The sequence below is a fragment of the Lissotriton helveticus genome, chromosome 9 (assembly GCF_964261635.1).
Source record: "Lissotriton helveticus chromosome 9, aLisHel1.1, whole genome shotgun sequence".
Classification (NCBI taxonomy): Eukaryota; Metazoa; Chordata; class Amphibia; order Caudata; family Salamandridae; genus Lissotriton; species Lissotriton helveticus.
The window spans coordinates 12,266,608-12,291,871 of NC_136070.1; the positions used below are offsets into that span (position 1 = coordinate 12,266,608).

The following is a 25,264-nucleotide window of genomic DNA, read 5'->3' on the forward strand; positions in this document are numbered from 1 at the left end:
TCTCTACCTTAAAACCAAACAACAACTTCAATGATCCGCTACCTTCCAACTGCCTCACCACCGCCTCTCAATCCATCGTTCCTTGTTGGACTACAATTATCAACGCCTCTATCCAGCAGGGCTTGATCCCGGACCCTTTAAAAGCTGGCCAAGTTCTCCCCATCTTGAAAAAACCTTCACTTGACCCTGCCTCTCCTGACAATTTCAGACCTATCTCCAATATCCTGCTACTAGCCAAAGTATTAGAGAAGTGTGTTCAACAGCAACTAAGTCAGCACATCAACAACTTCCACCTACTTGATGACTTCCAATCTGGATTTAGACCAGGGCACAGCACCGAAACTGCTATGCTGCACATCGTGGACGATGCCCTCCAAGCCCTAGACCAAGGCAAAACTTGCCTTCTAATCCTTCTTGATCTATCCTCCGCCTTCGATATGGTCAACCATGAAAAACTACATGAACGCCTCAAACTCAGGATAGGTCTGGATGGCGTGGTACTAGAATGGTTCAGGTCCTTCCTCCATAACCGATCTCAGAGAATCCTCATCAATGGCAAACTATCAGTTCCCACCCTAGTCACAGTCGGAGTCCCCCAAGGTGCAACCCTCTCCCCTACCCTCTTCAACCTTTACCTTGAGCCACTCACAGAAGTTCTCAGCTCCGCCAACATTTCCTACCATATGTATGCGGACAACACCCAATTATACATCAACATCTCCTCGCTCAATGAGATCCTCTCCCTGAATAAGACCCTGAAATTAACTGTCCAATGGCTGGCCAATAACCAACTCAAACTAAATGCAAAGAAAACTGAATTTCTCCTAATCTCCCCATCAAAAGCCAACCCAGAGACTCAGACCTGGATTAAGGCCATCACAGCCCTGAACTGCCCACCGACCATTGTGGACTCTGCCAAATCCCTGGGCATAATCCTCGACAGTAACCACAATATGAGAGACCACATTAACTCGATAGCCAAAGCAGCCAGATTCCACTTGAGCTACCTCTGGAAGCTGAAACCTTTCATCGATGCACCAGACTTAAAAACTGCAGTTCAAGCACTTGTCATCTCCAGACTGGAATACGGCTGTTCCACCCTCACAGAATTACCTAAGACCTCTTAGCGCCTCTAAAAGCCTGCCTCAACGCGGATGCCAGACTACTCACAGGTACCAGGAAGTTTGACCACATCTCTCCACAAATGAAAGCGCTGAACTGGCTCCCCCTGGAGGCCAGAAGCCAGTTGAAATTGGCTTGCACTGTACACAAGGCTCTATACACAAATTCCCCTGCTTATCTGGCACAGAAATTAGTGATATCCGGAGGAAGCAGGAACTCAAGGTCCGCCGGGAACCTACTGCTCCAACCTGCCTCCTTAAAAAAAAAAAAGAACCTATAACAGGGCGTTCACCGGAGTAGCACCAAGAATCTGGAACTCTCTTCCACCCTCCATCAGGAAAATCCCTCTTTAGCACGCTTCAAAATTGAGACCAAAACCTTCCTCATGGGTAAATTTGTCACCTAAGGCCTGCCCACAACCACCTCATTGAGCGGGACTAATCTAAGACTACTGCCTCACGTATCACAAGCTGCCCACGACGAAAACATTTGGAACCTTGCTTTTGTTTCTGTCTATGACGATGAGTGCAACCATACGTGTTGATCTGTTTGTCCCAGCACCTTAATCTTTTTGTTTGCTCAACAATGTATACAGTGTAAAGCGCTCTGATACCCTGACGGGTCATGTTCGCGCTCTATAAAACACAAAAATAAAATAAATAATAATAAATAAAATAGGTCCCGGTCTCCCACTTCCATAGACTATCATTGGCACTTGGTGCTTTTTGGTGCTCTGTTCATCTAAAACTTTTAAAAATCCCACCTCTGGTTACCCTTATTGGATTTCTGTCATGTTGGTGTCATTTTGTTTATTGAATTGAACTCTGTGTTTCTACAGGGGTCCAACAGGGTGTCCAACAGGGGGTCCAACAGTGTGCCGCGCTCATGTTAATTCAATGACTTTGTGGGTTCATCTTGACAAGAGCTGTGAATATTCCTTGAAGTGGGCAGTCGCTCACCGCAAATATGATTACATTTTTCATATAAATACCTTCCGTCTGACACACAGCAGCACGTAACTGGCATCTTCACCCTCACACGTAGAGCCATCCCAGCCAAACGCGACAGCCTTTTGGGCCCCTCCTCCCAATCTCAGTTCAAACTTACCTCAGCAGGCAGTCGGCATCCTGGTTGCTGCAGGGCATCCACAGACACTTCATTCTCTGAGACTTGAAGTGATTGCTCCTTTTCTAGATCCTGACTCTGAAAAAAATGTAATAAAATGAGAGTCAAATGCAGCACCTCAGAACAAGCAGTCAGTGGAACAATGTTGGGGGGAGCTGAGAACCACAACCAGTGCTCCCTCCAATTCTTTTTGCTGGCGCAGTGACCTGTTTGTGTGCGCACATTTCTTGTTGGTGTAACTCGGTGATGCTAACAAAAATTATAATACTTGCCAGTGAGACTTGTAGGGACAAACATTTCAAAATGAAAGGGCTAATGCAAATCAGATTCTGTGCACAGTGAGGTCTCAGTGCTGGGACCAGAACAATCCTTTTTGTATGGCCTTCGGTTTAACAAGGCTCAAGACGGAGGGTCGACACAGCATTGACTATATTCCTGTGGCTGTGGTTGGAGGGTGGAGTCCCAGATACTATAGTGAGGGAGGATCAAAATGGACACTTTGTTGGGCCCACTTTAGCTGCACAGCAAGTTTGTGTGCGGCATATGAGTGCTCCCTCTCAGGGCACGTTTGATTGGCCCTCCCTTCTGCATATCTCAAGCTGGAGGACGTGCATTCTCTTTGAGACCACCAACTTGTTGGAATTCCCTTCGTCTCCTGCTTCCATCTTGATCTGATACTCTTTCCCTTTACAATAAACCTAAGACTCCTCTGCTCTCGTGCTCATTCTACGACAGTGCAGCTAGATTCAGCACCAGAACTCGCTGGATCAGCAGGATCTTCTATACATTTAATATTCATACTTTCCTGTCCGGGTGCCTCTGATGGAGCAAGGATTCGCATATTACGCGACTTGCTTGAATTCATGAACCTCGAGTAATATGTAACAAAGTAATCCAACCTGTTTGTCTTACTAATTTCCCTTTTATATGACATTGGGAACGCCCGAGAGACGCTTGCCTATGTGTTTACTAACTCAATAACTCTTGTCCCTAAAATGGCCGCTGCTTGGCGGGTTTTCTTCTGCGCATGCGTTAGTCACACTCACGTAACGTGACGTATTTGCAGTTCTGGTGGGAACCTTTGCGCTTGCGCAATAGCAATTAATATGGCTGCTTGGTATCCTCACATGGTGAAGCTTGCATTGATGTTTTCGTGTTGTGGTTTATTTGCACTAACCTTAATGCCAATAGTTTATATGAAGTAAGGGGTATGGAGTAGCAATTCATGGTATACAGTGTATTCATTTTTTATATATTTCTAATTTGTTTTCGCTTACTTTTCATGTACCGCGTTCTTGAGGGTCTGCGAGACACTCGTGAATCCATATTGAGTTATCCTACTGCGCATGACAAGTCTTCTGCCGGTGGCATTGAAATCCAGCCAACCAGAGGTCTCAGCCAAGATATGCCTGGGAAGATGCACCCTCACCTAGCAGAAGAAATTAAACTGTATTGCAAATGCTACATTTGTATTCAATTTCATTGTATTCCGTAGAGTATGTCATGGGAACACCAAAACCAATAGGTTTACCCATCCCTTGAGTAAATTTTCCTTTGCAGGTCATGATATACAGATGTTCTTGTTTTTACCCATCTTTTAGTTGATTCAAGATATTGCACTAGTTCATTAATACGGTCTATTTTCACCTTACCTGTAGTTCCTCTTCATGGGGAAATATTTTACTGTAAAGTTATAGTATGATCTTTATTCTTCCCCGTCCTTTAGTCTGAAATTATTTGCCTAGCTGTTTCCTCATTCTCACCCTACCGTAGACTCATAAATGATCAGCTTGATCTATTTCCTTTATGGATATGTACTCTTTATTATCATGGTTATTGATTGCTTACTGGTAATAAATCTCATGTTATCTGAATCCGAAATCTAGATAAAATCTTTAAAACTTCCCCAGAGTCTGTGGTTTATTAATGAAATACAGAAGGATATAAAGTTGGTATTGTGTTTGTTCGCCTTTTCTTTTACAGCTAGCTCCCTGATTCATTGTGGTCATTAGGTACCCGTAACGGTGGATTGGTAAGTCTGGTACTATAAAATTTCATAGGAAGGAAACTGGGATACTGGTAGTAGAGCGTAAGGTTACCTGACTAATGAATATGATATATTGAAATTTATGGGCCCGATACGTATATGGTAAAATTGTTGGTTGGGTTACCTGCGCGCTCTATCAGTATTTTTCTGGTAGCAGAGAGGATGGTTAGGGACTAGTTAAAGAAAAATGGTTAAGGACTAGTTAAGATAGGTAGGTAAGTTGGATGCTGCTAAAAGTTATTGCTGCTAATTGTGAAAATGTTGCTGCTAAATGCATTTGCAAATGTTTTATTGCTTTGAAAATTATGAAATGTTTTAAATTGGTTTTCTTGCTGCTATATTAATAAATGTACTAACCCACTCGTTAAGTAAAATTGTTATGTGTTGTCTGGAATCCCTGGGGAATTGAATAGCAAGTGGTGAGGAGAATCCACTTTGCTTTGAGGTCACTGACTAGAGGAAAATTGGTGCAGGTTAGGCAGAACTGGAAGTACTAATTAGGGTTTCTTTTGAATGTATGCTTGAATAAATGATAGCAAAGAGTTCGCTGGCAAAACTTCTATTGTGATATAAACCTAGTAAGGGTCACACGGGAGGAGTAGCAGGTTCATCTAAGCTTGAGTGATAGCAAAAGGGGTTCGCTAGTGAAACTTTAGACTCGGTAAATATCCCGAAAAGAAGTGGATGAGTCAAAGAAGTAGCACGTTCCTTAGCGCTTGAGTGAAGGGTAGGCGGAAGGGTTCTACTCGTAGTAATTGAAAAGTAAATAGAAGTAGTTTACTTGTAGTGAAAGTATCTTTCCTGTCTAGACACTCGAGTACAGTGGCGAATGTGTTCACGTTGTAAATTAAATAACGCACTTGCACTTTAAGAAAGAAATAAAAAGTTTCCGTTACCGTGTGAAGGAGGGAGTCAGTTGCAGAGCTGCGCTGACGTCACTCTGTGCCGCGCTGGGATTGGTAGAGACAGCGGGTGTGTAGCGGAGCTGAAATTGCAAAGGAGGGGTGAGTGCCGAAGCGTGAGAACCTGTCTCGCGAAAAGGCCGCGCACCCATTGGTCGAAATTTTTTGATATCGTGCCGTTTATTGGTTGCACGAAAATAAAAGACGCATTTGGATTGGGAGTGATTTTGTAAACAAAGTCCCTCGCAGGAAATCGTATGTGGCATACATATAGGCCAGTGACTAGACCTGACCCAAGACATTTAGGGTTTGAAAACGATCAGTGGAAAGGTCATAACACCAGCATAATGTGCGGAAATAAGAGAAAACTGTCCATTGTAAACAAAGTGAAAAATTATTTCAAAAAGGACAAACCTATCAAAACCAGAGAAGGTATTGTCATACCGCCACCTAATACGCCCGCATCTTTCATGATGTTCGATAAGGGGTATCATTCATGTGTATGGTTGGAAAACTGGGCAGAGTACACAAAAGATGATGGAATTTTGGCTTTCCCATTGGAAGGTACATTTAATGGCAGAATCCTTTTTAATTTGAGAACGCGAATGAATGATTTACATCCCAGACCTAGATTGACACTGTACGAAGCATTAGAAGAGTGGGAGATAGAGGCTTTTGAAAGAGATAAGCCCCAACTGGATAAAGGGTTAACCAAATGGTACCCGAAATTGAAGTAAGAGACCCGAGATAAAAAGATGAAACAGTGGAGACAGAATATGATTGTAGAAGGACTGTATCCAATGATGGCAATGGGTGGTCCTGCGGGAGAGAAAAAGACAGAAAAGACCAAGCATTGGGTGACCAGTGGGGATTCAGATGACGATTTATTGGATGACATGTTTATGAAAAATCCACCTCCTTATAATGAAGGACCCAGATCTTCTAGTGTAGGGGATGCTTCCCAACGACCCCCATGTCAGGAAGGGAATAGATCTGTAAACGCAAGAGACAGCTGTCAAATACCTTCCTATAACGAGAGCCTAGGACCCATAGGTGCCAGAGATACCTTTCTAAGACCACCATTTAGTGAAGAATCAAGATATTCAGGTGAAAGGGATTTTTGTCCAAGACCTCCTTATGAGGAAGAACCGAGATCTTTAAACACAGGAAGCCTGTACCCGAAACCTAATTATGGTGAAGGACCAAGTATGACGCATCCAACTGTCCCAACATTGACTCCACAAATAGTACCCGAAACAAGCCTGGAAAAAATGATGCAGGAAAAAGAGCGAGAGGCTCTAGCCAGACAAAGAACCGAAATAATTTAGAAAATCTCCTAGTTAAATACAAGCCCCGAAGCCTTGACAATACCAGTAACTATTGGACCAGTTGTTCCTTTGTATGGTGATAGACAAGGGAGCCCAAAGACTCCGATCATTACCCCAACTGTAGTGCAGCCAAGAAAAGAACCCTTAATTGTAGTTGATCAGACAAGCGAATGTGAATCTGAAGTTTCTTTAATGGATTTGCCAGTTAGGAACCCAGGAAGGAGTTTGCAGAAAAGACATAATCCTTTCAATACAAGAGAAATTCAAATGGAATCGACTTCAGGTACCAAGAGTGTCACTTTGGTGACTCCTGAAGAAATTGAGAGATGGAGTCGAGAACTAGAGAGACAAACTCCCCAGACAAAACCATTAGATATTTACAAATTGAGAATTGAAATGGAAGAACTGACGGCTGGAAATGTGGGGCTAGACAGATTAAATACCTATTCCGAGGAAGAGCTGCTGTTTATCTGTAAGAGTCTTACCCGTAATACCAGAGTGCTCCATGAGAAATTAACAGACACTGCAGCTAGTATGGGAATAGATATTTCGAAATCAAAGCCATTACAAAAACCCTATAGAGCTGACTTCACAGACAAAGATCTGGAAAATATGAATGTGTCAGGAAAAAAGGTGCAGATCAAAGAATTGTTGACCGTGTTGCAAAAATGGGGAGACTGAGAAAAGTGGAAAGCCAGATGGGCAAAGAAAAAGGAAGAAGTTAGATCCAAACAGGCGACTTCTGAGTTTGTTTTAAAGGAAGCAGACAAGCCAGAACAGTTATACCCCATGCGAGAAGTGCCAGGTGGGAAGTATGTGCACGTTCCATGGTCCAGACAGGATATTGTGTCCTTTACTAATGACTTTCCAAAATTACGGGAGAAACCCGTGGAATGGTACAGACAGGTAGAAAGGTTTGTGAAAGTACAAAAATGCTTATGGAAAGATCTGGATGGGTTCTTTGATATAGTAGTTCCCGTAGACTTGTGGACAGAATGTAAAATAGCCGTTGGTTGGCCTAGTGAGGAATACACGAGGGATCCTGTTACAGGAGCTCCTTCTGATGAGGTAATGAAAAAATACCAGCAAGTAATGTTACACCTGAAAGGAAAGGTGCCTGCAAAAGAAACTGATTGGACCAGAATAGATAGAACTACACAGGAAAGAGATGAGACTGTGCATTCCTTTTATGAAAGACTGTTACAGGTGTTTAAAACATACAGCGGTATAGATAACATCGAGATGAAGGATATGACCCACTTCATTTACAGGTTTGTAAACGGTTTAAGACCTGAAATTTGCCAGTGGATCAAAGACAATAAAATCTGTTGGCATTCTAAGAAGATAGATGAAGTCTTGCGATACGCAAAGTATTGCGAAGACGAGATAGCTGATAAGAAAAAGGCCTTGAAGGAAAAGGTTATGTGGGCACAAGTTAAATTAGCTGAGCAACAAGAAAAGCAGTTAAATAAAATGAATAGTAATGCCCAAAACCAAGGTTCTGGGGGTGGAGGGAAGCCAAAGGTGAAAATGAGTCGAGAGGAAGCTAAAAAGAAGTTTCCATGTCACGGGTGCGGACAGATAGGGCACTGGAGAGACGAGTGTCCATATGCACAGAGTAATAACGCCCAAACCCCTGATTTAAATCCACAGACGCAGAATGAAAAACAAAGAAAGACCCAGCAACAGGTAAAAGCGAGTCAGTTGCCTCGTGCGCCTAGACCAAATTATAAAGGGAAAGACACCGCAGGGTGAAGACATAGAAATTTGGGGAGGAAAGGAGGATAGAAATGCAGCAACTTCGCAATTTCTGTTGAGTGACACTTTCCTCTGTGATGAACCTTACTGACGGTGCCTGAGGGGGGAGGACAAGGAGTGCGTACTTGGCGCCTCCTTGCCGGTAGACCAGTCAGGGCCATACATTGAAGGAAAGGTTGAGGGTAATGATGTCACCTTTCTATTGGACACTGGTGCTACCCGATCTACTGTAAGAACAGCAGACGTTCCAAACCTACCCCTCTCGGGAGAAGCAATCCAAGTAGTGGGTGTATCTAATCAATTGATTAGCACCCCAGTTACTGAGCCCATGGAGATTACAATAGGGAATTTCAAAGAAATGCACAGATTTGTAGTCTGTGATACCAGTCCTGTAAACTTGTTAGGACGTGATTTGTTGTGTAAAATGAACTGCACCATCTTTTGCACACCAAAGGGCGTCGAAATCCAAACCCCAGACGAAGATGGAATATACAAATTAATGTTAATCAGACCTGACTCAGAAATTAAACGACTGACAATACCTGTAGAACTCCAACAGACCGTGAAACCAGAAGTATGGGACTTTACTGGAAAGCATGTAGGATTAATGGCAAATGTAGACCCAATTAAAATACCCATAAAAGAAGATGCAGTTTACCCCAATACTAAGCCATACAAAATGAGTGCAGAAGTGAGAGCAGGAGTGGCTATTGAAATAAAAAGATTGCTAGAAGCCAACATCATACAAGAAGTAATGAGTAGCTCATGTAACTCGCCTATAATTGGAATCAAGAAACCTAGTGGCAAATACCGGGTAGTACAGGACCTGAGAAAGGTAAACAAAATTGTTGTTCCTTGCTGTCCTATTGTTCCGAACCCTGCAGTGATCCTGTATCAGATTCCCTGGGATGCTGAGTGGTTCACCGTGATTGACCTATGTCACGCATTCTTTTCGATCCCATTGCATCCAGATAGCAAATTTCTTTTCTCATTTGCATTCGACAGTCACGTGTCGTTTGGAATCGCGTCCCCAGGGGTACACAGAAAGCCCCTCAATCTTTAATCAGATTCTGAAAAAGTGCCACGAATCCTTAGTGTTACCTGGAAATTCAGTTTTGGTGCAGTATATAGACGACCTCTTGGTGGCGTCTAAGAGCCAGAAAGACTGTGTTGTAGACACCATTGCCTTACTGAATCATCTAGGTGAGGGAGGACACAAAGTATCACCTGACAAACTACAGTTTTGTACCAATTCAGTAAAATATCTGGGGCACCAGATAAAAAAAGGTATTAGGAAAGTTACTTCGGAAAGAATCAGGATAATTCGAAACATGCAGTTACCCAACACTCAGAAAGAAGTCAGAATGTTCCTGGGGGTTGTAGGATATTGCAGACAATGGATTGTGGGATTTGCAGTACTAGCAAAACCATTGATAAAAATGACAAAGAAAGGAGCAAAAGACCCAGTGGAATGGGACGAGGAAAGCCTGACAGCATTTACTAAATTACGAGAATGTCTGTGTACAGCCCCGCGTTAGGAATGCCTGATTGTTCAAAGGAGTTTGCACTGTTTTGTGACACACGAGATAATTGTGCATTGTCAGTCCTAACTCAAGAGCATGGTTTGACTAGACGTCCAGTAGCATATTTCTCTGCTACTTTGGATCCAGTGGCTGCTGGATTACCTGGATGTCTGAAAGCTGTAGCTGCAACTTGCATGAGTCTTGAGCAGAGTGAATCCATCTTTATGAGACATCATGTAACTGTGTATGTTCCACATGCAGTTGTAATCCTACTAACCAGAACTAAGACCCAGTATCTCACACCTAGTCGGCCGACTAAGTATGAGAGGATTCTAGTAGGTGCTGCAAATGTAGTCATTACTCGGTGTAACATATTGAATCCAGCAACATTGTTGCCTGAGTCACTGATTGCAGAAGCAAAGGGAGAGGTCGAGCATGACTGCATTGACCTGACTGAATTTAGTACCAAACCACGTCCAGTTATCAAGGAAATGCCCCTGCCTTTGGAGTAAAGTCTGCACAAGTAGCCGAATTGGTTGCATTAACAAGAGCATGTAAAATTGGGAAAAATAAAAGAGTAACAGTCTATACTGACAGTGAATATGGGTACGGGGTTGTGCATGACTTCGGCCAATTGTGGCTACAAAGAGAGTTTCTGACTTCTACAGGTACTCCTATCAGAAATGGAAAAGTGGTACAGGAATTGCTGGATGCCATCCAGTTACCAAAAGAATTGGCAGTGGTCAAGTGTGCTGCTCACAAATCTGGCAATGACAATGTGACAGTAGGTAATAACTATGCTGACCAAGTAGCCCAACATTGTGCCAGACATCGAATGTCTGTCAATATCAAATTGGGGGGATATGGAAACAGCTGCCAACTTATGGTGTTTGAGGATGTGCCTACATGGGAAGAACTGAAAGATTTACAGAATGCAGTGACACCAAAGGAAAGGGAGCGATGGAGAAAATTTGGTTGTCGCCAGAGAGGTGAGGATGGTGTCATTGTTGGCCCTGATGGTATGCCTGTGTTGCCTGACAGCCTGCTTGCTTCTGTAGCCAGATTGATACACGGAAATACACACATTGGTAGGGATGCCATGGTTCGTGTTTTCCAACAGACATGGTACAGCTCGAAGTTCAGGAAAGTAGCAGAGTCGCTCTGCCAGAGGTGCTTAACATGTCAACAGTTCAACGCTGGGAAGAGAACAGAAGTTGAAATAGGGAAAATTGGCAAGTCAGGAGGTCCTTTTGTAAGATTACAAATTGACTTCATCCAGTTACCCATGTGCAAAGGAATGAGATATGTCCTTGTCATTGTCTGCCTATTTTCAAAATGGGTAGAAGCTTACCCAGGTAAAAAGAATGATGCCATCACTATAGCCAAATTGTTATTACGAGAACTAATACCTAGGTACGGGGTTCCGGCCACAATTGAATCAGATAGAGGTGGGCATTTCCAGAATTAAATAATTGAGCAGGTCTGTAAAGCCTTCAAGATTACACAAAAACTGCACTGTGCATATCGTCCAGAGGCTTTTGGAGTGGTGGAACAAGTAAATGGCACTATCAAGTCGAGATTAGGGAAAATGTGTGAATCTACTGGCATGAACTGGATAGAGGCTTTACCTCTTGTTCTAAATAGGGTTGACTGGGAAAGCACTTACACATTTCTTTTGGTCATACAGTTCTGGGTTTCAGTTCGGTAATAAATAGTATTAATAAATAGAATAACTTCAGGAATGAATATCAGAATAAATATCAGAATAAATATCAGAATAAATACTGGTTCATTTAAATAAGCAACCACATGTTTCTTCTGGTATCGCTGCCACCAATTAAATACTTTAGGATCATCACATTTGCAATACGTTTCAAATGGGAAAGATAACTCTTACAGTTTGTGTTGATTTCAATGACCATGTATACGGCTTCTCTGAGCACAAAATAAGGTTTGGGACTCTTTAATGATCATTCAGGGCGTATGCGCGTATATCTAAAAGGCAAGGAAACACAGTGAATACATCATTTGCACTCTGCTGTCACCAGGATAGGATCTCTGCTTTTGCCGGTGAAGTCTATACGCGCCTACGGGCTTTAGCACCACTAGAACACAGGCGGCACCAGTTCAAAGTCTTTAGACTGACGAACGGGCTGCCGGAGAGGTCACACAACCTTCACGCACAGTCAAATGAATGCCGGTTCACAGTTCCTTCACAACGCTGCATTCACTATGAAGAAACGGGCCCACCTCACATCGGCTGCAATCGGAATACGATTCAGTCGGGCACAGCACTTCTCTCGTCAGCGACGGGGTTCTCAGGGGCTCCACGGACCTCCCTCCGACTTCCGCATACAGGGTGGTTCCCGCCAACAGCTACAGCTCCCGGGTCACTGGGGAGTGGCAGAGACGCTAGTCCCGCCCAACGAAGGCCGGCCTTTCCCCGCCCCGGCGCACCACCTCACCTTCAATCTGCGCAGGAATCGCTCTACGCTGGTGGGGCTCGGAGACGTCCGAGCTCCCCTCTAGAGGCGCCTGTCGCGAAGGGGGCACAGCTGACGATTGCGGTCGCGGCGAACTTGCTCTCGCCCCGCGACTCGTTGAATCGATCACAGTTCACCACCGGGGGGGGCGGGAAGGCACACGAATCTGGCCACAGTCTTTGGGGGCAATAAGGCACTCGCTGGGCAGGCGCTGTAGGCGCTAGGTCACTTCTCACGCAGCTGACTGGAACGCCGGTCAGACACAACGCCAGCAACCCTTTGCTGCTCTACTGCCTGCGCTACCAGCCACCTATGGGGTTAACAGGGCAGGTGTCAATCTGGTGTCAAGTCTGGAATCTCTTCTCATCTAATCTCAATCTTAATCTAAATCTCATCTCATCTCATCTCATCTCATCTTCATCTTCATCTCATCTCATCTAAAATGGCCACCAGGGACTGGGCCTTATATAGCCAGTGCCCTGGGGTACTGGCATGAGCCAGAAGGTTCTAGAACCTTCTCTGGCTGTGACAATGACATGGCACTCTTGAGGGGTATGTAGGACACTAACAGCCACCATACTGGGGTTCTAGAGCAGCCATTTTGTGTACCTGAGGAAATTAAAGGAATTCCTGTCAGGAATGCGCGCCAAACAAAGGGCGCCAGAACCTCAAAAGGCCAGGGTTCATGAAGGCTCCAATGGGAGTCACTTCACATGAGGAAAAAGGGTGTCCACCATTTTAGGGCCATTTATACAGGTTGACAACCCCAGTTTGTAATGCCACAGGTTTGGCCAGGCGCCTTGTATATAGGTGCCACAAACCTTGTGAGCAACTGGGCGTCAAGGAACATCTAACCCCATGAAACAACACATAAAAAGTCCTGGTAGACAAAGAAAAGCGACAAATTTTGGGAGGTACAGGGGAACAAAAGAAATCATAGTGGTGAGGGGACTCTCAGAAGCAGACGGGTCTAACAGTACCATAGATTTAGGTGAAGCACATAGAGATAACTTGACCTGTTCATTACATGAACAAGAGAAAATGTTTCTGAACATGGCAGAGAAAAGAAGAGAAAGTTTCCAAAGAAAGGCAAATGACAAAAAGCAGAGAATTCCTAAGTGGGCTGAAAGCATGGGAAGCACCTCATATGGTGGGGCTAGTCCTGCTTTGTTGCTGGATTTCGAGAGAAAAGGGAAGGTTTGTCTTCACCGCGAAAAGACTAGTTATTATAATAACATTTTCATTGGTTCCAGTCAATGCAAACACAATTACAAGGTAATTGGAGGTTGGGGTTTCAAAAATGGGTCAGAACCTGTGTTTCCCGGAATTTATTACATATGTGGAAACAAGGCTTATTTCAAATTGCCGGATCACTGGTATGGAAGCTGCTATTTTGGCATTGTCTTCCCGAAAATATACCATGTGAATGAAATTGCTGGAAGCAATGAAAACACTAACAGTTTAGTGCGTAGTAGAAGAGAAAATGTAGGTGAAATAATGGGTAGTATATTTAGTGCATTGATACCTGCAGTGGGAGTGGTTCTGAACACACACAGAATTTGCAAATTGTCTACAGTAGTGGATCGGTTAGCTACTGACACTGCTAGTGGATTTCTGATGGTCAATACCGAAATGGTTGCGATCAGATCTATGGTTTTGCAGAACAGACTTGCTGTTGATACCTTATTAGCAAAAGAGGGCGGAGTCTGCCGAATGTTGAAAGCGCAACATTGTTGCACTTACATACCCAATAAAAGTGTGCAACTCAAAAGGTATGTAAGGAACATTACAAATTTGGAAAAGGAACTCAAACCACTGGAGGTTGATAGTGCCTGGAAGAGACTTGCTGATGGTCTCTCCTCTGTAGGTCATTGGTTTTCTAATCTAGGTAAAGGTTTTTTGTTAAAGGTACTGATGCCAATTGCAGTAGTAGGTTTTATCATATTCTTTATATTTGTCTGTTGCAAATGTCGCAAACACCAAAAGAAGTATACTGTGAACAAGAGAGGTATGAAACGGAGTGTGGATGAACTTGAATTAGAGGAACTGAATAATCAGATTTATAAAAGGGTGAAGAATTCCCACCCTAACAAAGAGACAAAGGAGAAATTAAATTGAATGTTAGAAGAAATTGAAATGAATAAAGTGTAAGAAAAGTTGGCATCTGATTCCATTGGTTTTGTGATGATAGTAAATATCATCAAAGAGGGGATTGATGGAGCAAGGATTCGCATATTACGCGACTTGCTTGAATTCATGAACCTCGAGTAATATGTAACAAAGTAATCCAACCTGTTTGTCTTACTAATTTCCCTTTTATATGACATTGGGAACGCCCGAGAGACGCTTGCCTATGTGTTTACTAACTCAATAACTCTTGTCCCTAAAATGGCCGCTGCTTGGCGGGTTTTCTTCTGCGCATGCGTTAGTCACACTCACGTGACGTGACGTATTTGCAGTTCTGGTGGGAACCTTTGCGCTTGCGCAATAGCAATTAATATGGCTGCTTGGTATCCTCACATGGTGAAGCTTGCATTGATGTTTTCGTGTTGTGGTTTATTTGCACTAACCTTAATGCCAATAGTTTATATGAAGTAAGGGGTATAGAGTAGCAATTCATGGTATACAGTGTATTCATTTTTTATATATTTCTAATTTGTTTTCGCTTACTTTTCATGTACCGCGTTCTTGAGGGTCTGCGAGACACTCGTGAATCCATATTGAGTTATCCTACTGCGCATGACAAGTCTTCTGCCGGTGGCATTGAAACCCAGCCAACCAGAGGTCTCAGCCAAGATGTGCCTGGGAAGATGCACCCTCACCTAGCAGAAGAAGTTAAACTTAAACTGTATTGGAAATGCTACATTTGTATTCTATTTCATTGTATTCCGTAGAGTATGTCATGGGAACCCCAAAACCAATAGGCGGTCCCAGAATATGTTAATATAGGCTTGTAGAATTGAAATGTGATTGGTGTGTTAACCTATCCTACTTGGGGACCAATCGAAATTGGGTATTCTTACACTTGCAACATTTGGGGGGTGGTACACTGACCCGAAAACAGTATAACTAGCCTAGGTTTAGCTAGAGAAATTGTCCGACTTGTCCGAATAGCTGACCTGTCACTGACCCAATGCACTCAATAGGTGACTTTGATACAGAGGGCTGCGGAGCACTCTGTCCGAAATTTCCATAGACTCGAGGGTTTGTAGAGAAACCCTAAGTGCTGGCGAAGCACTTTGCTGGGGAATTCAAAAACCCAATCGGAGTTCTAACCGATAGCTGCGGAGAGGGTGGAACGCAGGCGTAGCTTCCGAACTGCGGGTGCTGGTCATGCCTTGGTGGTCCTATCCTGATCCTAATCTGGGTTTCCTGTCCTGTCCTGGGGTGTCCATTCTGCACCTGCTGTCCTATTGATGACGGGTTTCCTTTGGGGTCCCTCCTGTTCTTAACTGACCTGTGGCCAGGGTTGGTCTTCACACCATTCTAGGTAAATATAGTGGCTGAAGCTCTATACTGCACTTTTCTATTTTTCTGGCTTTTGCTTCAATAAAGACATATCTTTGCATATATTGATTTTCCATGCTATTTCGCATAACCACTGAATGAAAAGCTCATACGTTATTGTCGTTATTCTAGCATGTTCCATTTTTTACCCATCCCTTGAGTACATTTTCCTTTGCAGGTCATGATATACAGATGTTCTTGTTTTTACCCATCTTTTAGTTGATTCAAGATATTGCACCAGTTCATTAATACGGTCTATTTTCACCTTACCTGTAGTTCCTCTTCATGGGGAAATATTTTACTGTAAAGTTATAGTATGATCTTTATTCGTCCCCGTCCTTTAGTCTGAAATTATTTGCCTAGCTGTTTCCTCATTCTTACCCTACCGTAGACTTATAAATGATCAGCTTGATCTATTTCCTTAATGGATATGTACTCTTTATTATCATGGTTATTGATTGCTTACTGGTAATAAATCTCATGTTATCTGAATCCGAAATCTAGATAAAATCTTTAAAACTTCCCCAGAGTCTGTGGTTTATTAATGAAATACAGAAGGATATAAAGTTGGTAATGTGTTTCTTTGCCTTTTCTTTTACAGCTAGCTACCTGATTCATTGTGGTCATTAGGTACCCGTAACGGTGGATTGGTAAGTCGGGTACTATAAAATTTCATAGGAAGGAAACTGGGATACTGGTAGTAGAGCGTAAGGTTACCTGACTAATGAATATGATATATTGAAATTTATGGGCCCGATACGTATATGGTAGAATTGTTGGTTTGGTTACCTGCGCGCTCTATCACCTCAACCATGTTCATTATGGTCAAAGTTTTGAGAAATTCAACACCCTCCGTACACGTACATTACAGGAAAATGGCAATTAAGTTCAAGATGGGAACACACCAGGCTCCTGAAGAGGTAAACTCCATTTAACTGAAGGCACCTGAAACATTGACTGAGCCCTTCCAAAATGGGGGGTGGAGGAGGTTTCCTCAAAGCGCTCAGCACCCCCTTGGATCTGAAGGCATGGCAGGCTCCATGAGAATTGTCCAAGTGAATTTGGGTGGCAACCTTGGACAGTAGCACTTGCTGCATCATGATCTACGAGCTCATGCACTAGAAGCACCCCAGACTCCTACCCCTACAAACACCCTCAGTGAGGGGAGAGATCACGCGCATTTCAGGGGACATCAAGAAAAAGAAAAACAGACACACTACAAGAAAACAAGTGGGCAAGGGACAACACAAACAATTATCAAACGCAAAAGTATAATAGACCAGGTTAGAACACCCAAGAAAATATGATAAAGAATACCAAATCAAAAAACTGGTAAAAGAAGAGGAACAAACTAAAGCGAGAGACAAAAAACAAGAAGAAACCACGAGGAAAAGAAACCACAAGAGTTGAACTTGGCCCCTACTGCCGGGTTATCCCCAAACTTTTTGCCTTGCTTCACCTATTTTTCTGGCCTTCTTTTTGTTGGCTTTAGAACTCTGGGCACTAGTCACTGCTAACGTGCATGTGTTTTCTCCTCTAAACAAGGTATGATTCGTTTACACCTGTCTGGCATTTTTAATTTACATGATTGTCACTTGTAAAGTGGCATACCAAGTACCCAGGGCCTGTAAATTAAATGCTACTAGTGGGTCTGCAGCACTGCTTGAGTCACCCACAGACGTAGCCTTTCAAACCTGCCTCCGGCCTGTCACTGCAGACCCTTCAAACGCAGTTTACTGCTACTTTAACTTGGCATTTGAAACTTCCTACCGAGCCTTGAACTCCCCTTTCACTACACAGAGGTCAACGCTAAGGTGGGCCCTAGGTACCCTATGGGGTGCGGAGACAGAATATTGAGTTGGAAATGTCGATTAACACAAATATCGAGTTGGAAATATCGTGATTAGTGTTTTATGAGATTTTTTTATTAATAATATATTTTTAATTGGTAATTAATTATATTAGTTGAGGAAGTACATTTTTTTTACATTTAAAAATATGTATGTGTTTGGAAATAGTTTTTTATTTTATTTAATATAATATTTGTAGGTATTTGTTATATGTATTTAACATTGTAATATTTATTTACATGTTCTTAATATTAAATATATTGTATTTTAAACATATTTATATATTTTTTAATGTTATTTGTTTTTAAAATATTTTTATGTTGTAAAACTTTAGTTTGGTTTTAATTTTGAACTGACTGGAGTGAGAATATTAATTGATACTCCTTTGAAATCCAACACTTTCCCTACTGTTGCACTCACTGGAGTGGAAATAGCAATTTTTACCCCTCCGCTATTCAACACTTTCCCTACTGTTGCACTCATTGGAGTGGGAATAGTAATTTTTACCCCTCCGCTATCCAACACTTTCCCTACGCTTGCACTCACTGGAGTGGGAATAGTCATTTGTACCCATCCGCTATCCAACACTTCCCTACTGTTGCACTCACTGGAGTGGGAAATTTAAGTTTGAAGATTTTTAAATAGTTTAATGTTTTAATTTGTAATATAATTATTTTTAAATTAGATTTTATGTTATTGGTAGACACACACACACACACACACACACACACACACATATATTTATATATATATATATATATATATATATATATATATATATATTAAACCAAACTTTGAAGTGCACCGCCAACAAATTTTAAATCTCCACTGTGTGTGGTTGATAAAGTCTATAGGCAAGGATGTTTCAAAATAAGAGACGCTGTATCCGTAAATGCCAAAAAAGTTCAAAATTCCTTTAATAATCCATTAAGGTACCAGCCAACGCGTTTCGTTCCGTCAAGCGGAACTTCTTCAGGGCTGTGAAACAGAAAATGAAACATACAAAAAACCCTTGTGAATACTTGAAAGTAACCCACACGTGAGATAATACATAGACAACATTAAATATTGCATGTACCAAGAAAAAACCAAGTTAAAAACCTCATTTACGCATAAAATTGCAGCATTCTTAACATACACTGTATCAAGAATTTCTTAGATTTTTTATGCTGCAAGGTCAATGGGGTGAAAATTTCATTATATATTCACACATTTTTTACAGGAAAAGTAAAATTGAAGGTGAAAACCCCATTTTTTGTATGTTTCATTTTCTGTTTCACAGCCCTGAAGAAGTTCTGCTTGACGGAACGAAACGCGTTGGCTGGTACCTTAATGGATTATTAAAGGAATTTTGAACTTTTTTGGCATTTACGGATACAGCGTCTCTTATTTTGAAACATCCTTGCCTATAGACTTTATCAACCACACACAGTGGAGATTTAAAATTTGTTGGCGGTGCACTTCAAAGTTTGGTTTAATACTGATTTTTCCCAAGGACTTGGGATATACTCTCAGGGCAGGGAGTATTTGATAATTGCACGCCATTTGAAAGATTGAGCTTACATAAATATTGGTGATATTCGAGTTGGTGCTTTCAAGGTGTCAAAGTGGTCCACTGCCTACATTGCTTTGTATAAAATATATATATATATATATAAATATATATTTGTAGTGTTTTATATAATTTTCAAATTGCAAAATAAATCAAAATGAATAGTTTATTAATTGTTTAAAAGAAAATATATATGAATTATGTACGTGTGTTTTTTTAATTAAGTTTATTATATTTTTTTAGGGGGGCGTGGCGTGGGCGCCGAGGTGAAATGGCGGCTCCAGCTTGAGCTCCACTCCTCGGCGGGACTCGAAATCGCCTATGGTGCCTCTTACTTGAAGCTTTTGGTTCCGAAGTGTCGGGCTGTCAAGACGGAACATGCGGTGAGTTCCTAGACCGCTTGCTGACCGCATTAATGCCCTCATTCACACACTGAGACTTGTGGTGAAATCTTCGTCATCGGAGACGCGGGCGGCTGCCATTTTGGACGTCGCACCCGCGTCTCTGCAACGGACCGGCAATTCTACTCCGCTTTTCTCCTCTGAGGGAATTATCACCTTGCACCTTGGTATGTGGTCTCATTTTTGACAAAACGCTCTTGAAATGCAGAGTTGGACACTAACTTTCTCTTTACTTCATCGTCTGCCTGAACAGGAATATATATCACTAACCAGGTTTCTTTAATTGCGAGGAGTGTTATATTCAGTGTGCTGTTCCTGTGGCATGATTTATACCTGCCTTATTGCTGTCTTCATTTCCCATAAGTATTACCAGCTTTATGGCTATTTTTTTCACTTAGGAGGGATGGGCGGCCGCCATTTTTGACCGCTGATGCTCATGTCTCCTCAGTCTTTCCTACTGTGCCACTGCTAGTACGCCTCAACCACAGTGTCTTCATTAATATGAAATATTTCATCCGGACCTTCCTGGAATAGTTTTTTTGCCCTCTGTATACAACTGATTCATGCCTGCTTCTTTGATACACTTGTTCTGAATCCCTTCATGCATCAGTGATGTTTTTCTGAGGAATTTGTGCATTTTGAACCTCATTCTGCTTCTTCCTTCACCACTACCTTTTTTTTTTCTATCACAATGGCTCATGATGCCCAATCTACCAGATCCTCGGTCACAGGTACTAAATCAAAGAGGCAGAAACATGACCCACCGTCTCCTATTCAATCTTCTCAGAATCCAATACTGGACTCTATTCTAAATGAAGTTCGGGATCTTCAACCATGTATGTCTGCAACAAACGAGAAACTAAAACAAATCGAAGAAAGGTGGATTGTTATGGAAGGCAAAGTGACAGAATTGGAACAACGAGTTAGTGACTTACAAGACCTATCTACAAAAATTCCAATCTTTGAGCAGGAAATTCATAAACTAAAAATTCATACAGAGGACCTTGAAAATCGAAACCGTAGGAACAACCTACGCCTGTATGGTCTGCCGGAAAATGTTGAAGGTTCAAATATGATTCTATTTCTTCAGAAATTTCTTCCAGATCTATTAGGTCTTCCATCTTCAATTACTCCACTCAATATACAAAGAGCTCATCGTCTGGGGCGCTTAACCACTAATGCCCCAAAACCACGTGGCATCATTATGCTCTTCTTGGAATTTACTGATCTCATGTCTGTTTTAAAGGTGGCTAAACTCAAACGTCGTCTTATTTGGTCTGGTCACAATATCTTCATTTCACAGGACATTTCTAATGCAACCAACGTGCGTCGTAAGGAGTTTCTTGCCCTGCGTCCTCAGATGAGGCATCTTAATATTCAGTATGGAATATTTCATCCTTGTCTTTGCAAGATCACCCATGATGGCCGCTTACGTTCCTTCGATGATCCTGATAAACTTAAACTCTTTCTTCATATCCTCTCTTCTAATGGAATGGACACTAATATCTGATTTCTCGAAATTTTCAGTCATGTTCTATTAATATTTAATGCTTCTCTTATTTTATGTTTATTTTCTTCTCTCTATCTATTCTGCCCTATTCTTCTTTTATTTCTCATTCATCTGAGGTTCCCTTTTTACTTTCCTATTTACTTCTATTTCTGGGACCCGCTATCCTCTACGTCACAATGCTCCCACCTTTTTTTCTTCCTCTCTTTTTACAGATCTGTTTTTTTTACCTTGATCTGTTTGTTTGTTGTCTCCTTTCCTCCCCTCTATACTTTCAAAGTTTTCTTTCCTTTCTTTTCTTTCTTTTCCTCCTTCTCTCTATCTCCTTTTTTCCTCATTCCTCCTCATTAGCTTTTTATGAGTTGTTTGCTCTTTCCCTTCTTCCTCCTCCGTCTTCCTCTTCTTCTTTATTTACTGTCTTTACTCTTCTTATTCTTTTTCTGGTCCTGTGTGCCTTTCTTATATTTTCATATCACCTCATAATTTTTCCTTCAATTTTTCAACACCATCAATGTAATGTGTGGTGTTATGGTATTTTATGTTTTTATTGCATTGTTCTCTCTTTATGTAGCTTATGTGTGCTATTTCCTTTTTTATAGTTGTAATCCTGATGTGTCTCGAATCCACATGTATTTCTCCTACCTAACCCTCCATTATGTGTAAGTTTGTCACGTGGAACGTTCGTGGTCTTGGACACCCCGTCAAACGACAGAAGGTACAATCCCATTTACCTAAGCTTAATTCTCAAGTTTATTTTCTTCAAGAAACTCATTGTACAGATGATGAATCGCTTAAGTTGAAGAAGCAGTGGGTGGGACAAATTGTTTATTCTCCTGCACTAAATAAAAAGGGTGGTGTTGCTATATTATTCCATAAGTCATATCTGCACAACTCTTGTCTACACAGTGTGATGATGGTGGACGTTGGGTAATGGCAAAGGTTGTTATACATAATAAAACCCTAGTTCTGCTGAACATTTATGGTCCTGTCAAATCAGACCCTAAATTTTGGAATGACATTAAAGTTCTGATCTCCTCCATAGACTGCCCCAATATTATTGTTGCTGGTGATCTTAACCAATGGATTGATCCTTTTTCTGACAGATTATCTAAATGTAAGTTTAATCCTGATAAATCTCATAAGGCATTTCATCGGCCATTATCTCTCGTCCACATTATGATGTTTGGAAGACATGTAATCCTAACTTGCTTGAATATACTTTTTTCTCCAATGTTCAAAATATTCGTTCTAGGATTGACTATGTTTTAGTTTGCTTCCTTCTATTCAATCTTCAGAAATTGGATCCATTTTTATTTCTGACCATGCCCCAGTTCATGCTGTCTTAGACCTTTCACTTACTTCTCGCCATGTTTAGTCGATGGCAATTTAATAGTTTTTTACTAATTGACACTGTTTTTATTAAAGAAGCCACCACATTTATTAATGATTTTTTTAAGTTTAATAATCCGATGGATACCTCTGTTTTTAATAATTGGGATACTTTTAAAGCCTCATTTCGTGCTTTCACTATTTCGTATGTATCCACCAAAAAGAAGGTTATGCGGAAAAAATATTCTGACCAATTACATAATCTCAAACTCCTCGAACACTCATACTACACTTCAAAATCCCCTTCTACCGTCCATGCATTAATTAAGGCCAAATCTGCACTTAATAAAATGGCAACAGTCGAAGCTTGTAATATTCTGCTCAAAATTAAATCCAAATACCATGGTGGACAAAATAAAGCGGGGAAAATGCTTGCCAATTACCTGAAAATTAAGTCTGAACGTAAAACTATTGGCCCCATTTTTAATGACTCTACTACAAAAATATTGTCATCAGATGAAGACATTGCAGATGTTTTGCATGAGTTTTATAGATCTCTTTATTCTGATGATACATTTCCCTCCAATCAAAATCTAAATACTTTTTTCCCGGGTCTTCCTCCCCCCGTCTATCCCAGACAAATTTAATGAATTGGAGAAAGAGATTACTGCTCAAGAAATAGTTAACGCTATTAACTCTCTACAAAAATCCAAAGCTCCTGGCCCTGACGGACTATCTGTTGAATTTTATACTACCTTCGCCCCCATTTTTGTCCCTCACCTTCGGGCACTTTTTAATTATTTTATTAAAGAAGCCACAGCTTCTGGTTCCTTTATGGAAGCCTTAATTGTTATCATCCCCAAACCAGATAAAGATCATTCTCAGTGTAAAAATGTTCGGCCTATATCTTTGATAAATTATGATTGTAAAATATTTGCCAAGATTCTTGCGTCCAGACTTGATGCGATTGTTCCCTTATTGGTTAAAACTGATCAAGTCGGATTTGTCAAGGGTAGACTGGCGTCTGATAATGCACGAATGTTCGCAAATATTATTTCCTCAGCTAAAAAATATAAATCTTCCCTTGCAGAATTATCATTGGATGCCGACAAAGCATTTGATCGTATTAATTGGCATTTTATGTTTAAAACTCTTCAATACTTCGGTTTTGGCCCTACTTTCATATCGTTTATTAAACTATTATACTCCTGTCCCCGGGCTAGTATTTTTGTTAATAATAATTTTTCCAATTTTTTTTCTTTGTCCCGTGGCACAAGACAGGGCTGTCCACTTTCGCCTTTACTTTTTGTCTTATGCCTTGAACCTTTTCTGGAACGTTTCCGTATTAATTCACAAATATCTGGCTTTGTTCATAACTCCATTGAGACCAACATTTCTGCTTATGCAGATGATATCTTACTTTACATGTCAAACCCTATTGATTCACTCCCACATTTTATGGAAGAAGTCCAATTATACTCTAGCATTTCTGGTTATAATGTAAACCTCTCCAAGACAGAAGTTTTACCTTTAAACTCCAACTGTTATCAGCTTATGTTTAATGATACCAACTTCACTTGGTGCCCCACTAAAATTAAATACCTAGGTATTTGGTTCTCCTCATCGTTACACACCACTCTTAAACACACGTTTATTTCATTACTCACAAAAATTGAATCACTCCTCCATTCTTGGTCTCCCTTGTTTCTTTCCTGGTGGGGTAGGTTAGATACTATTAAAATGATGATTGTCCCTCATGTCCTCTACACATTATCTATGTTACCCTATCGAATTCCCCTCTCCTTTTTTACTCAAATTAATTCTGTGTGTATACAATTTTTGTGGAACAAGAAACACCCACGTATTGCTCTTGCCAGGCTTATTCGTCCTCAATCTGAGGGTGGTGTCCGTTTCCCTAATTTTAGAGCTTATCACTTAGCCTTTTTAATTAAACAATCCTTTGCTCTCTCCTATGACTTCGTTGACATCCCTATTCCTAGATGGATTGTTTATGAACGGTCCTTATTAAAAGACTTTTCTTTTCAAAATGTACTTTTTATGTCCAACAGCACTTTCCTGTCACATAACCCTATTCTACGCTATTCTCAAATGTTATTATATGACATATTTTCTAATGATTTTACCCCCTTTCAATGTTTTTTAGCATCCACAATTTGGTACAACAAATATCTTAGATATAAAGGTAAATCAGTTTATTACAAATTTTGGAAAGAGAAGGGCGTTATTTTTGTTCATCACTTTCAAAAAATGTTGTCATCTCTTTTTCTACTCTGCAATTACAATATCATTTACCTGATTCATGTATTCAAGAATATAATATAATTTCTAGCGCTTTACAATCACACTTACATACGTTTGACCTTCCAGATGTAACACCCTCTCTTACTCCTTCTACTCATTTATACCTTTTATTCCCCACACACAGACCTAAAGCTGCTTTTGTATATAAATTATTGTTAGCCAGTGTTATTGAGAGACCTAAGTCTCATGTTGAACTTGCTTGGGAGACTGATTTATCGTTTTTTTTCTGTTGTAACATGGGATAAATTATGGTCTAAACTGTTTAAATTCTGTAAATTCTATATTATCATCTGTAACTTGGAGGAATTTTATTTGTGACGAACATAGAATTGCTACTGTTTCCTCTTCTTCTGTCTCTCAAAAAATCAAACCTGATCTTCTTTGGCTTCCCTTTACTACTTACCTTTCTTCTAACCCTCCTATACGTTAACTCTCTCTTTTTCTTTTTCCATAATATTTTTTTATATCATTTTGATTCTTCCTTTCTTATCTTTCTTTCTTCCTCTTT

The 25,264-nt window shown here is 41.0% G+C and overlaps 1 protein-coding gene across 3 annotated transcripts in view; it reads right to left on the reverse strand.

Annotated features, from left to right (window-relative positions):
- TTC6 (tetratricopeptide repeat domain 6) overlaps positions 1-25,264 on the reverse strand; it is a 1,585,904-nt gene that overhangs the window by 1,549,676 nt on the left and 10,964 nt on the right. For all 3 annotated transcript variants that reach the window (XM_078659352.1, XM_078659351.1, XM_078659353.1), the window contains exon 3: positions 2,230-2,325. In XM_078659352.1, coding sequence (XP_078515478.1) covers positions 2,230-2,325 — 96 coding nt within the window. The remainder of the gene's footprint in view (positions 1-2,229; positions 2,326-25,264) is intronic.